Here is a 13,541-nt window from a genome sequence, read left to right on the forward strand (position 1 = left end):
ATAGTCAGTTTTATTTTATTTCTATTTCTGGGAGTATTGTTCCCACAAAAGAATATAGAGCCATACCAATAATTTCTCTGTCATATTTGAAACCATTTCTTGAATATTTTCAGTCCCTGATAGAAAACAAAACTGAATGTACTATTCTCAAGCTGGAATTTATACGACTATTACTGTTGGATTTCTTTTTAAGTTTCTGCATTTGTAGATGAGAGATTGATTAAGGTAGCAATACCCAATTTTTAAATTCAGTACAGACAGTAGCTCTCAGGAGCATTCTACTTAGAGCAGTGGAGAAAATGTTAAAATGTACATATTCTGTGTTCTAAGGAAAGGGTATAATGTGCAGAGGGTGCATATTCATTTTGACATAGTTTTAATTTAATGCAATATCAGTCTCAAAGGTAGGTGTCCTTATGTTACAGGTGTTGTGGTTTAACTCTAGATGGCAATGGTGTATCATGCATTCTTCTCACTCACTTCTCCACCAGTGGGGTAGGGGGAAGAATGGGAGGAGTAAAAGTCAAAAAGCTCATGGATTGAGATAAAGGTAGATAATGCAGAAGAAATAGCTAAAAAAATAGGTAAAGCAAAAGCAAGTGAAGCAAAACAAGGAGTTAATTCACTGCTTTTCATGGGCAGAGAGCTGTTAAGCCTTTTCCAGGAGAGCAGGGTTCCATCATGTTTAGCAGAAATCATGTGTAGCATCATTTTTGAAGAGAAACTCTTCACTCTGAGCATCCTTCCCTTTCTTCTCCCCACAGCTGTGTATGCTGGTCATGACACCATGTGTTTAGGGTATCCTATGGGTCAGTTGGGATCAGCTGTCTTAGCTATCTCAAACCTTAGCTCAAGGGTTTGTGCACCCCGGCCCACTTGCTGGTGAGGTGGTTTGAGGAGTAGAAAAGGCCTTGATTCTCTGCAGGCACTGCTCAACTGAATCACCTCTGTGTTATCAAGACTGGTTTCAGCCCAAGTCCAAAACAGCCCCATACCAGGTACTTTGGAGAAAATTGAATACCCCAGCCCAAGCTAGCACACCATGTTATATGGCTGATTTAAATTTGTACTCTAGCAATAGCATGAGCAAAATGTAAACACTCAAAGTGTCCCAAATTATTTCTATTTGCTTTTCTAGCACATTCTTTAACAAGCAGAGAGTTAAGTAAGTAGTCTGAAAATGCCCACTAATTGCTAGATGGAATTGTGAACATTTCTCTTACCTTAGTTCTAAGGAAAGCTGATAGTAACTTTTACAATTTTTTTTATATGTTGCTGTGGAATATTTATTAATAAATTTGAAAAATGCAGAACTTAATGGAAGAGAATCACAAATTTGTAGAACTTCAGTATGGGCATGACCTACTTAATTGAGATTGCTATGTATCACATGGAGTGTTCTTCTTTTTAAGGTATCTAAGAAAGTTGCAGATTTAATCCTTGAGAAACAGCCTGCATATGTTGAGGTAAGACAACTAGCGCTTACTTTTCAAGAATAAACTCCTCAATTTTGTGCTGCTATCATGCTGCAGTTGTGTCATTATAGTAATTTGTAGTGCTAGTGCCTGTTTTGAACCAGCTATTTTTGTATGCTAAAGCTCAGTTTCTATAGTGAAAACCAACGGCGTATATTGAGTTGAAAAAAGTCATTAAGATGATAAAAGTTTTGGCATATGGTCATTTTACAAGGCTTTCTGAAGAATTCATAATTCATGAATTCACAGGCTTGGCTAGTCCCTATAATGGTCTTGGAACAGGAGTGCCCCTGTTTACGAGCGGTGTCGCATCTTATTCCATAAGACAAAGCAGTAGTGATCTTACTTAAGATCACTTAACTGCCACTAATCTATGGCAGTTTTGAGAATCACAGAGTCACAGGATATGTTGTGTTGGAAGGGACTCACTAGGATCATTAAGTCCAGCTCCTGTCCCTGCACAGAACCGTCCCCAAAAGTCACACCACTGGGAGTATTGTCCAAACAATTCTGCAAAGTGAAAGTGGTGATTGTTATTAAATTAGTCTGAGAATGATCCTGTGGTGAATACTTCTGTTTGTGTACAGCACCTTACATCACCACTGTTATACTGATGATTATGGCAATTCTTATTTTGGGCAAGAAGCTGGAGAGAGTGTGGAAGAACAAGTATGGCTTCCTGGCTGTTAATCTGTGGTCGATGTCATGGAGCTGCAATTATTTTCCTCTTATCCAGAGGATGCAACATCCTCTTTTGTTCCCTTGTTCTTAGCCCAGTGCATCCAGCCTTAGTGTGGTTGTCATCTGTGTTCTGGTGTCATTGCCTGGTGAAAGGAGTGCTGCTGTTTAAAGAACAATGGAGGGGAGAGAAGTGACCATTGCTTGTGTCATCCCCTGCAATAGGAGGTGGAAGAAAAAGGTTGTAACAGTAAAGTTGTTTTAGTTAAAGGGGCGAGGTGGGAAGCTATTGCAGAAGGAGGCTGGTAAGTGCTACAGTGGTTGAATTTTCACAAGATAGCATAGAAGGGGGAGAAAGGGTAATTGTATGGTACAAAAATCTTCTGATATTATTTCACTGTTGTGTGGCTTTGAAATTGATAGTCTTGAGCGAGTGTACTGCTTTTTCTAAATCCAGCAGCTTCACTTAGAAAACCTCTCACTGCATAATGGAACTGCAGCAAATGTTCTTGCATTTTGCTGTGTAATGTTAATGTTCTTATTTCAGATATCTTAGTGATGTGCACCTGTTTTATACCAAGAAGTGCTTTCAGATGTTGCAAAGGGTTAAAAATCCATTGTGCCAGTAAAAGTCTTTTAAAAACTTTTCCTAAATGCATTTGTGCCTGATTAAGTCAGTAATCCTTCAGTGTTACTTATGGGCACAGGCCTGCACAGGTATTCTTGTCAGTAGATTTATTGGAGATTTTTGGTGGGCATTATAGGTCTGACTTACCCAGTGATTCTTGAAATGAACCTTCTGCTGTCCTGTGTGAACTTGTAATGGCAGCTCCAGTTCAGTGTTCAACTGCAGTAACAGATAATTACAAGAATCAAAAATACAATTGAACATGTCTCCTGCACACATTTTCACTGTGCAAAGTGTAGTTTAGGGATATTATGGTTTGATGCCCGTGCCTAGTACGAAGTACTGGTTTAACAGGCATGCCTGTGGCCACAAGGGGCATAGCACAGACACAGGATAAGGGATTTATGGTTTTCTGTTCTTGGAAGAAATGCATGCTTTAGGAACAACCAGTGGGTGAAAGACTGTTTTTTGAGAAGAGAAAAACTGTATTTAGCCCTAAATGCTGGGCAGAAGACTCCCTCTTTGGGAATATTTAGACTGCACTCTCTCCCCATTCCTCTCCATCCAGTCATGTTCAAAGGAGAGATTTTACAAAGTCTTTGCAAGAGGCAAGTCTGCAGTGGAGTTGCTCCTTATTGTATGTGTTTCATCATGAACAAGGGAACAGTGACTTTTTGAATAGGTCTGGTATTTTAAAAGTATGTTTTTAGAGAGAAGTAGGTATTGAGGAAAATAATCTTTGAATTTGGTTTCTTAAGATATTTTTCATATCAGCAGCTAGGCTGTCATTTATACAAAAGCAACACTGGTAACATAAAGGAACAGGTTTTGGTGGAAGATGCAGTTTAGTGATTTTGGAGACTGACCACGAGCTGATCTAAAACTGAGCTGAACTTTGAACTCATTTTTGCTTGTCATGTTGTTAGAATTAGATTAGTTTTCAAAGTGAAAATCTCCCTTCTCATGGAAAGCACTTGATATGTTTTGAAATAAGGAGCAGAATTAAAAAATAAAAATAGATGAAGATCTAATGTCTTTTTCTGTAGCCTGGGGAAAGAATTCACTTTTCTGCAGAGCTGTTCTAACAAAAGAAATCCTAGTAGTTATATTAAAACATTTGTTTTTTTTTCCAGGAGTTGAGATTATGCTAAGTACTTCACTGAGTCAAAATCAAGCTAAATTCAGGTCACCTCTGCTGAAGAATTTTCAGTTGAAAGTCAACAGGATACAATTAACATTCATTATGATATGACATCTATTAAATTGGTGGAACACAAGTGCTTCTGAACAAGAAAGTGCTGTGTGAAACATAATTTGTTTTTTCTCTTTTTTTGTTTTGCTGCTCTCTGGCATTTTAATGCAAATTAAGCTCTGTGCTTCTATCCCTGAAGCTTTGATCATTCTGTTGTAATGGTATAGAAATTCTTAGGCTAAATGTGCAATATATAAATGTAGAGGGTCCCACTGTAATGAAAATGGATTTCAACTATCTTATCTTCAAAAGAGAATTGTATTTCAAAATATAGTTTATATTAATGTTAAATTGCAGTGCTTAGTGTATATAAAATGATGAAACAATATATAAAGTAACTCTCTAAAGTCATTATAACATCTCAAGAGAAATCTACTAATCAGTAGTCTTCATTGGTGTGTAACTTGTATATTTGTTTAACCTTGTTGTCTCTGTTGTCTCTCTCTAGGAACTTGAACGTGTTACATCATTGCAGAATGGCCTTCAGCTAGCAGCGGTTATCTGCACAGATGGAAGAAGGTATCTTGCTTAAGGAACTGCAGAGATTGAGAGTGGGGAAGTATTTAACAGAAAATCTATAAACTCAGGAAGTTTTTTAGCTGATGATACTTCCTGTTTATGTGCTGAATCCTGTTTGAAGCAGTAGTAGTTGTAGATACTGAAACAGTTGCAAACTCTTGCAGCTCTCATTTTTGTGGTTGGGAGTTCTCTTTGAAACAGAAAGCTTTAGAGCTGTACCACTGATCCACAGACAAGTGCAGAAGGGAGGATATGCCTTCTTAGTATGTTGGTACAATCTCATTTTGAGTTTCCCTATCAATGCTGAAAATCTTATTTTCTACCATGTAGTTTGTTGGACTTATTAGAATTGATTAGAAGTAAGTTTTATATTATGAATTGCTGCAGATTATGTTAATTTTTACCTTGCAGACACCTCAATATAGCAAAGGAAGGCTTCACACAAACCAGTTTGGGGCTCCTTGCAAATCAGAGGAAACGACAGTTGCTTATTGGACTGCTGAAGTCTCTGAGAACAATAAAAACACTGGTATGTACAGTTGTTTTTGTTCAGTGACAAATATTTTTCTTCATTTCTCTGTAGTAATGACTGGAATTTTTTTCACTTTTTTTTTTTTTAGCAAAGAACTGATGTACGTTTGAGTGAGATGTTGGAGGTAAGTCCCTACCAGACTGGTATGATTTGAAGCTATTCTAAGTCTGCATTTCCCACTCATCTTAATTTTGTCCCTTCCTTTTCTCTTGCAAACAGGGTGTGTGCATGGGATGAAATTACGTTTTTATTCTTCTTTTAAATTGAGAAAAACTTTGTATCAAATTAGATAGCCAATCTGTCGGGGGAGAGTATCAAAAACTCCTTCCCACCTTTAGATCTGGGCACTGAAGTTTGAGTTAATTCAGTAAAAATGCTGTGGGGTCTTCCCTTATCCCTGCTCTCAATTTATACCTCTTTTCTCAGCCTGATATTTGGGGGGGGAAGAAAAAAAAAGATGAGATTTAGCTGATGATATGCTGGGTCTGGATAATGAATTTTTATTGATATAAATATGTATAGATATAGACATATATATACAAATTTATAGATGCATCCCTGCTTGGTATTTTATTTGTAAATGTAGTAGCCTTCTGTCGTTATTCATTGGGTTGGCTTTTTAATTCCATTGTAGAAAACATTGCAGCATGCAGGCCATGACACTAAAAATTCTAATGCTGTTATGTATACTGCCTAAAAATGCTCTGGGCATCAGTTCTGCACAGAGCAAACTAAGATCTTATCTTTAGGTGTTGAATTATATGAAGGAAAGCCTCAGGATTTTATTGACAGCTATAGTACATGCCGTGTAACAATTTTGACTTGCAAGTTTGCCAAGTATTTACAGCTAAACTGGATGGAATGTCATGATAATATCCAGTTATTAAATTTGGAAATTGAATCTTCATAGTTTTAACTTTGAGGATTCTGGGAATTTAATTCCATCTTGAGTAAGTCGCCATGTGTCAGCAAACTTTCTCACTCTTTACCAAGCAAACTGCACTCATTTTCAGGTGACATAAATGCTTTCTGCTCAGTAAGCCCTGTACAATAATTAGCTTTTAATTTCTGTTCTGTATTTTGCTACACAGGAAATAAACTCTTCACTATCTACTGGCAGTTGTTGTCCTGAAGGGGCGTAGGTGTTGCATTCACACACAGATGATAATGTCTGATTATAATAATTGGTCAGTGGTTTTTAAGGGCTGGAACTGCTGTTTTTGGCAGAGTGCAGTTTTGGAGCTGTGCTCAGTGTCTGCTTCCAATAAGTTATCTGAACTACTCGCCCATTTATTCCAAGAAGGTAGTAGGTTGGAATATGCATGAGAACTATTAGTAGCCACTCACAGAAGAGCATTTTGAAAGGATTCCCAATTAAAAAAAAACCTGGAATGAAGCTACAGTAGCTTACAGGGCTGAGCAACATGTGGAATATATTAATATTATATCTTAGACAAGCAGGCTTTCTGATTTGAGCACTGTTAGACTTGATGGAGCAAGTACCAGGTTTCCAGTGGAGAAATACTTAGTTATAAATACAGCAGTTGTTTTAAACCAGTGTACTGTTCATTTTTCATCTAATGCATAATGTGTTTGGGTTTTTTTCATGTTTTTTAATAAAATTCGATCTGCATTAGAACATTGCTGTTAAAACCAATTTCATTTCAGAAACTCCTCTATGATAATAGCTGAATATGAATTACCCTTGCGTTTTTACTCTTCAATCAATGACTGAACTTCCAGTAACAGCTTTGCATTTGAGCTCTCCAAAGCACATAATAGAACAGATGGAATTATGACAAAAAACAGAAGCTCTTAGCTATTAAAGAGGATTTCTCTTATTCCAAGATTTTTTCTGGTCTCATGTCTAATAGAACACAAAAATAATAAGTATATCTGAGGCAATGCCCATGTCTTGTTGGTAGCATCCTTTGGTTTTACATTTTTGTGTGTATGTTTTTGTTTTGTCCCGACATCCTCATAATACTTCCTGATTGAGATGTCTACATGTTGGATATTCATCTTATATATTAGGATAATGCATCCATAGTGTGTTCTTTGTTTCCTGAGGCCTTCTGTGACTCTGTTGTGTTTAAGTTAATTTCTAATGAGCTGGGTGTGTCAATTTTAAATAGTGTTTATTTGGGTATGTTGGTTCCCAACATTCCCATAATGTTGGGAATGTCTTCCTTGTCTCCTTTTGTGTTTTATGAACTGTGGGAACAGCCTTTCAGTACCTGAACTAACCTCTTTCCATGTTCATGAATAGATTACTGGAAAGATGTTAGTTGTTCTGTAATAAAAGCTTTGTGATGTATTTTTTATGTATGGATAAGGAAACAATACAGAAAGCTGTTAGCATAAGGTAATGTATTACCCAGTGTGTGTTCAGATGTTGCTGACTCTAAACTACTTGCACATTAAATGCTGCAGTAGACCCTCACTCTTTACTGTATAGACAAAGTGGAGAGGCAAAGTATTTTATTTTTAATGTTTATACATAAGCATGCAAGCAAAAATGGGTATTGCACTGTTGCTTCAGATGAGCTGTCAATTGTATTTTATCCTAAGGAAGAGGATTATCCAGGAGCTATTCAGCTGTGCTTGGAATGCCAGAAAGCCGCCAGCACTTTCAAACACTACAGTTGTATAAGGTAGGGTGACATTATGCAGATGTCAGCTTCTGTATGATTTTATTTGTAAGTAGTATAAAATAGTGATCATTGATTCTCATTCTCTAAAGAAAGTTTAATTGAAAAGTAATTTTTAGCTTAGAAAATTAAAATTGTGGCAGTTACAAAAGTGTAAGTATCCTCTGTAGTATCCCACCTCCCTCTACAACAACTAACCATTCTTCACAGTCATAACAGCACATAATCAATGTTTAGACTATATGATTGTTTTGTAACTGTTGTAATATGTTGGCAGGTTAAGTTTCAGAGTAAAAATGAATTGCAGCTCTGCTCCAGCATTTCACCTAGAGATACCTGAGCTGAGTTTTTAATGAGAAATTTTTATTCTGGAATTTATTTGTCTATAGTAAGATGGCTTCTGCAGGATAACTTACCTTGATTCTTGTCAATGAAATTAGGAAGTGCAGAGTTTCATGCTGACATGAAGAAATTGCTTTCAGAATCTCAGAATCAAAACAAATCCAAATAGCTGCAGTTCTTAACTTAGAAAGACTTAATGTTTTCATTGCTTTAAAAAAAAAAAAAAAAGAAGAAGAAGAAATAGTAGGGAATGCTCATAAACTCCAGCAGGAGTAGTAGTAACATTACTGTGGAGGTCGTTCTGTTTGAAGGTTCATTGCATGTAGAGAAACAATAAAGAAATACTGGCTACTCTTTTTAGTGTTTAATGGTTTTTAATGAGCTTTTTGATGCCTTTTTTTCTACTTAAACTTTTCTTTGGTGGGTGTTGTACCCAATTTATTTAATGGAAACAAAAAAGAGGGTGATGGGTGTTATCATTTAAGCATAGGGAATTAAGCAGAGATGCTGGAATCTGTCTTTTGATAATTAATGTTGGCCCCTAAACAGAAAATTCACAGCCCAGAAGGAAGTTGTCTAAAATCAGATGTGGTGATTATTTAATGAAAGCTGTGCTTTTTGTGCTAGAAGAGAATATTGTGCCTATTTCTTTGTTGCTTTGACCCTTCAAAACAAAACCATAGTAGTCTTTTTTTTTTTGTCTTGTTTTTTTTTGATTGCTGCTCTTCTGAAAGTTTTAAAGCCATTTGTCTCAAAGGGGCAGTGGTGCCTTTCTTTTTCCTAAGTAGTTTCTCTTATGGTAGCTATTTTTGTTAATTTGTTATACCAACTTTGAATATTTTTCTGAAAAAGCTTAAATTCTCTTTTTCCTATAGCATTTCTATAAGTGGTTCCTGAGCAACAAATTAAAAAATTACTGTAGTTTGCTAAGACTTGACAGCCCTGACCCTTCTGGGTATGTTCTGCTGTAGACCACAGTGCCATACAAAAACATTTATAGCAAGTTTCTTGGGGGTTGGGAATGTCTTTGAATGCTTGGCTAAATCCTAGCAGGACAGAGTTATTTAGACCCTCTTAACACTGTTGCATTACAAACCTAGAATAATGTGCCTTTCCACACAGCAGTGATGTGATGGTGCCAGTCTGACACAGCAACAGCATGATGAACTACTGTGTTGTGGCTCAGTAGCAGGGTTTTTAGAAATAAGAAATGGTCTGAAATGTTTATATTAGCAGTAATTGTATTCTAAACATTTTTTTCATTCATCAATAGTGAGTTAAATTCAAAACTGCAAGACACCCTGGAACAAATAGAGGTAAGAATTAATATACTGTTATTAAATATATGTTAATATTTAATCTCTTAGTATGTCCTAGGATTTAGTCTCTAAGTGCTAGAGATTTCTGGTAAAATGTTGTTAGCAATTACAGAATGTGTACATTTCTTTCAAATACTCTTTTTGGATGCTGTAGCCATTGCTGTTCATATAGACTTCAGTGCTATAATCTACCTAAATGCTCTGCAATATGTTATCATTTTATGACCCAGTTCATTAGTTGTGCTCGCTGTAAGTGGTAGAGCATTAAAAAAGTCACATAACACTTGAAGTATTGAACTTCTAAAGAGTTGTGGAAATAAATTTATAGCAAGCCAGTAGGTTTGGATAAACTATACAAGAGATCACAGTTTCACAAGAAAATGTAGAGGTCAGCAAACTGGAAACTGCTGAATAGGACCAGTGCTAAGCTGTAGGAAATAAGACTTGAATAGGTGTGAAGGATGAGACTAAAGCTGGTTTTAGTTGGTAGACAATATCACAAAAGAAAGGAAAATAAAATGTTAAGTGTCTTCCTGGAAATTGGTGGGGCAAAAGGGAATTCTTTGAACTCCACTGCTAAGTAATTTTGAGCTGGAACTTGTCAAGCTTTTTGTAAGAAGTCTAGCAATGTAGGTATGTATGATGTGTATGTGATGCATGTAATGTTTAGCAGGATCCTGAATTAGCTGTTTGAGCAGCTGTCTATACCTGTTGTTACATGCTCTTCAGAAAGTCAGACTAGTACATGTTTTATCATACCTTGTTATTTAATTCCCTGTAAAATTAAAACTTTGTCAATTTCCTTCAATTACATCTTTGTACTTCAGGTTTTATGCAGAGCTTCTTTTTGTTCCTTTAGTCTTTCTTTGATAGTGCGTTATTCAGAGCATGTCTGGTTCAAAAGAGCTGATGGAATGACTGTTTTCTTCCCACTCTAAAACAGGCTCTGTAAGAGTGAGCACTCATTTTCTCCTTGTGAGCAAATACTGATGTTACTTAAAAGGAGACACATATCTTCCTTCCAGTAACAGCTTTGAAGAGCAAATTCTGGTCTTAGCAAAATATGATAAAATGTGCCATATTGGTTGGTGAAAAGCTACCTAAATAAGCGCATTCAAGATTTTTATTTACTGTTTTTGACTTCATAGAAATATCTTTCTTTCTGTCAAAGTATCTTATTTTCTACTGGACTTATGCCTCTGCATATGAAAGAAATGTAAATCATCCTGGGGTCCATGGAGTACTGCTGAGAAGTACATGGTCTAATTAATATAGAATAATATTCTGCTAGTTAGGATTTCAGTAATAAGTATTTTCCATAGTTTAGTGCCTCTACTTAAGTCCATTCCTCTTTCATTTTTTTGTATTTTTTTAATTTAGATTTTAATATAGATTTTACTTTTATACTATGTTACAAATAAAATGCAAGGTAGTAATAGTGGAAAGAACTATTGAAAAATTCAATAAAAAAGATAAATGTTCTCTGTTTAAGAGCTCTATTCATGGGCAGTTTGATATCCCAGTTTTTCTCTTTGTACAGCTGTTCTGCAAGAAACAACAGAAGGAATTTTCTTTTAAAAAATCAGTATATTTCTGAAATTCAAGTTGCTGACTAATGTTTTAGAGAAGTTCTGAATCTTTAGGCTAGTTGTTCTTTTACTAATTGGCTTAGGGAAGAAAGTACAATGAGCAACTCCCACCAAATCTCTGGGATTTACATCAAAAATATTTTGTGACTAATGATGTAATTTATTAAAATTTTCCAGTGGATTAAGTACATAACAGACTAAACACTCTTCTATTATGGTTTCTATTTTTAAAAGCAAGACTGTATTGCAAGATGATTAAATAATAAGTGAAACGGTTTTAGTATCTAGCAAGGAAAGAAAATATTTGTTAACTGTGTATGTTATTATGTTATTGATCCATTCTGCTTTTATTTTTTTCATTGTTGATTGAAAAGAACTAGAGTTAGGGTGTGTATCTATTATGATGTCTACATGAGAATTATATTATTAAGCTACACAATCAAATTCTTGAAAGCTTTATTAGTCATTAAATACATGATCCTATTGAAGTTTTTTTTCACTTAGTTTACATGATAGGTGAACTTCATTTGTAGCAGAGCTACTCAGTATGCTCAGACAGCTCTGCTGGCAGAACCCATATTTGTGTTGTCTACTTTCTTTTTTGACTCTCTCATTATTTACTGATTCTTGTGCTGATGTAGTATTCTATAAATGGCTGTCTTGCCAATGACAGATAATTTTTATTCTGATAGTGTTAGTTCCATTTAAGAGATGCAGTCAGAAGGTTAAGAAGTCTGTAATTGAATTGATTGAGCTGAAACCCCCAGATCTGGATTTTTCTTAGAGGTAGAAGTAAACCAATTTAGAAATCCCTGCTCTCACATATTGAGGTTCCTGGCCTTCTCAAAGCAAACATCACTCTGAATTTGACTTCAGTGTTCTTGCTTGTTCTTGGGAGTGGTGGAATTCTTTGGCTGACACTGAAGCACTTACACTGCAAGAAGTAGCACTTAAACACCTCAGAACAGTCCAGTCACATGCAGTCTCAGTTACTTTACAACCATAATTATCACACCGTTTAAATAAACATCTTTCTCACCTGCTGTTGTTGAGGTAATGTATTACTTGGCCTGTTTTTATTTAGTGTTTAACACATTTTTTCTTTCATTTCTATAGGAACAATTGGATGTAGCACTTTCCAAAATATGCAAGAATTTTGATATCAATCATTATACAAAGGTTCAACAGGCTTACAGGCTGCTTGGAAAAACACAGGTTAGTACTTAACTTCTACGGAAGTCACAAAGAATAGTCACATCACAGCATGAAGCTTTGAGTACTGTGGTGGAAATTCCTTTTCCTAATTGTTCTGGTTTAATCCCAGGTGGCAGGTAAGCCCCACACAGCTGCTTGCTTCCTCCTCCTTGGTGTGATGGCAAAGTCAGGGGGCAGGCAGGTGTTCAGTCATCCCCAGGACAGCAGGACTCCATCATGTGTAACAGTGACTTGTGAAGACAAACTTCACTCCTAACATCCCCCATTCTGTCTTCCTGCCCCAGCTTTTATTACTAAGCCTGACACCATATATTATGGAATATCCTTTTGGTCAGTTGGGGTCAGGTGTCCTGACTGTGTCTCCTCCCCACTCCTGGTGCACCCCCAGCCCATTCTGGAGGATTGGGGTGAGAAGCACAAAAGTGACCCTGTGTAAGCAATGTTTAAAACATCTCTGAATTATCAACTGTTTCCAGCACAACTCGAAAACACAGCCCCATGCTCTGTACCAGCTACTGTAAAGAAAATTAACTCTATGCTATCCAAAACCAGCGCACTAATGCTGATGGATCTTGCCAAATATATATATATATACACACAAAGGTTTTTATAATGCTCATGTAATTTAACAGTACTTGCTAAAGGTAAGCTGTGTGTTCCTGCAACCTGTAGTTTTTTTGACATGTTATAACTGTAACTGTTGAATATTTCAGCTCTGTTTATACTGCTGTTCACACTATTCATTCTGTTTGGCTATGTGAATGCTATTTTTTATAGCTAGGTCTGTTTTTGGTTGTGCACAACCTCTGCCTTGAGTATTTCCATTTTATATTGTACTGTTAAAATGATGGGAATGTAACACGTGAGGAGATGGATTGTTTTGCAGTAAAATACATCCCATGGCATGTCAAACACATACTGTGGACATGAAGGTTATATCTGTGCGTGCCTAGAGCATTTTCTGTGTATATAAGGGTAGACCTAAGTTCTCACATAGGATGGAGTTCTCTTCCGTTTGGTGCACTGCCTTGGGTCTTCATACTGGTTTGTTTCTCTGAGAAGGAATTAACCAGTTTCCTTCAGAAGGTATGAAGTATGAGAGCCAATACCAAGGTCTTGTGAAATAAAGGGGATGAGGAGACATGAAAGTATTGGAGGTATGTTTTGTCAGTGATCAGTGCTCATAATACAGGCTGCATGTGGTGGTGGCAGTGTAACAGGGATTGATTTGCTTAGGGAAGAGATTCCCCCAGGAAGCTTTAGTTGCTAAAGATGAAGTCAAAGCACCTGTCCCCTGATGAAAGCAGGACAAGAGCCCCAATAATTTTTTATTATGCTTGA

The 13,541-nt window shown here is 36.4% G+C and overlaps 1 protein-coding gene across 2 annotated transcripts in view; it reads left to right on the forward strand.

Annotated features, from left to right (window-relative positions):
* Window positions 1-13,541, forward strand: part of VPS50 (VPS50 subunit of EARP/GARPII complex) — a 75,855-nt gene that overhangs the window by 13,697 nt on the left and 48,617 nt on the right. For both annotated transcript variants that reach the window (XM_015619097.2, XM_033511850.1), the window contains exons 5-11: window positions 1,413-1,466; window positions 4,482-4,552; window positions 4,964-5,081; window positions 5,173-5,208; window positions 7,656-7,738; window positions 9,351-9,393; window positions 12,102-12,200. In XM_015619097.2, the coding sequence (XP_015474583.1) occupies window positions 1,413-1,466; window positions 4,482-4,552; window positions 4,964-5,081; window positions 5,173-5,208; window positions 7,656-7,738; window positions 9,351-9,393; window positions 12,102-12,200 (504 nt within the window). The remainder of the gene's footprint in view (window positions 1-1,412; window positions 1,467-4,481; window positions 4,553-4,963; window positions 5,082-5,172; window positions 5,209-7,655; window positions 7,739-9,350; window positions 9,394-12,101; window positions 12,201-13,541) is intronic.

This window comes from Parus major, chromosome 2 (assembly GCF_001522545.3).
Source record: "Parus major isolate Abel chromosome 2, Parus_major1.1, whole genome shotgun sequence".
NCBI lineage: Eukaryota > Metazoa > Chordata > Aves > Passeriformes > Paridae > Parus > Parus major.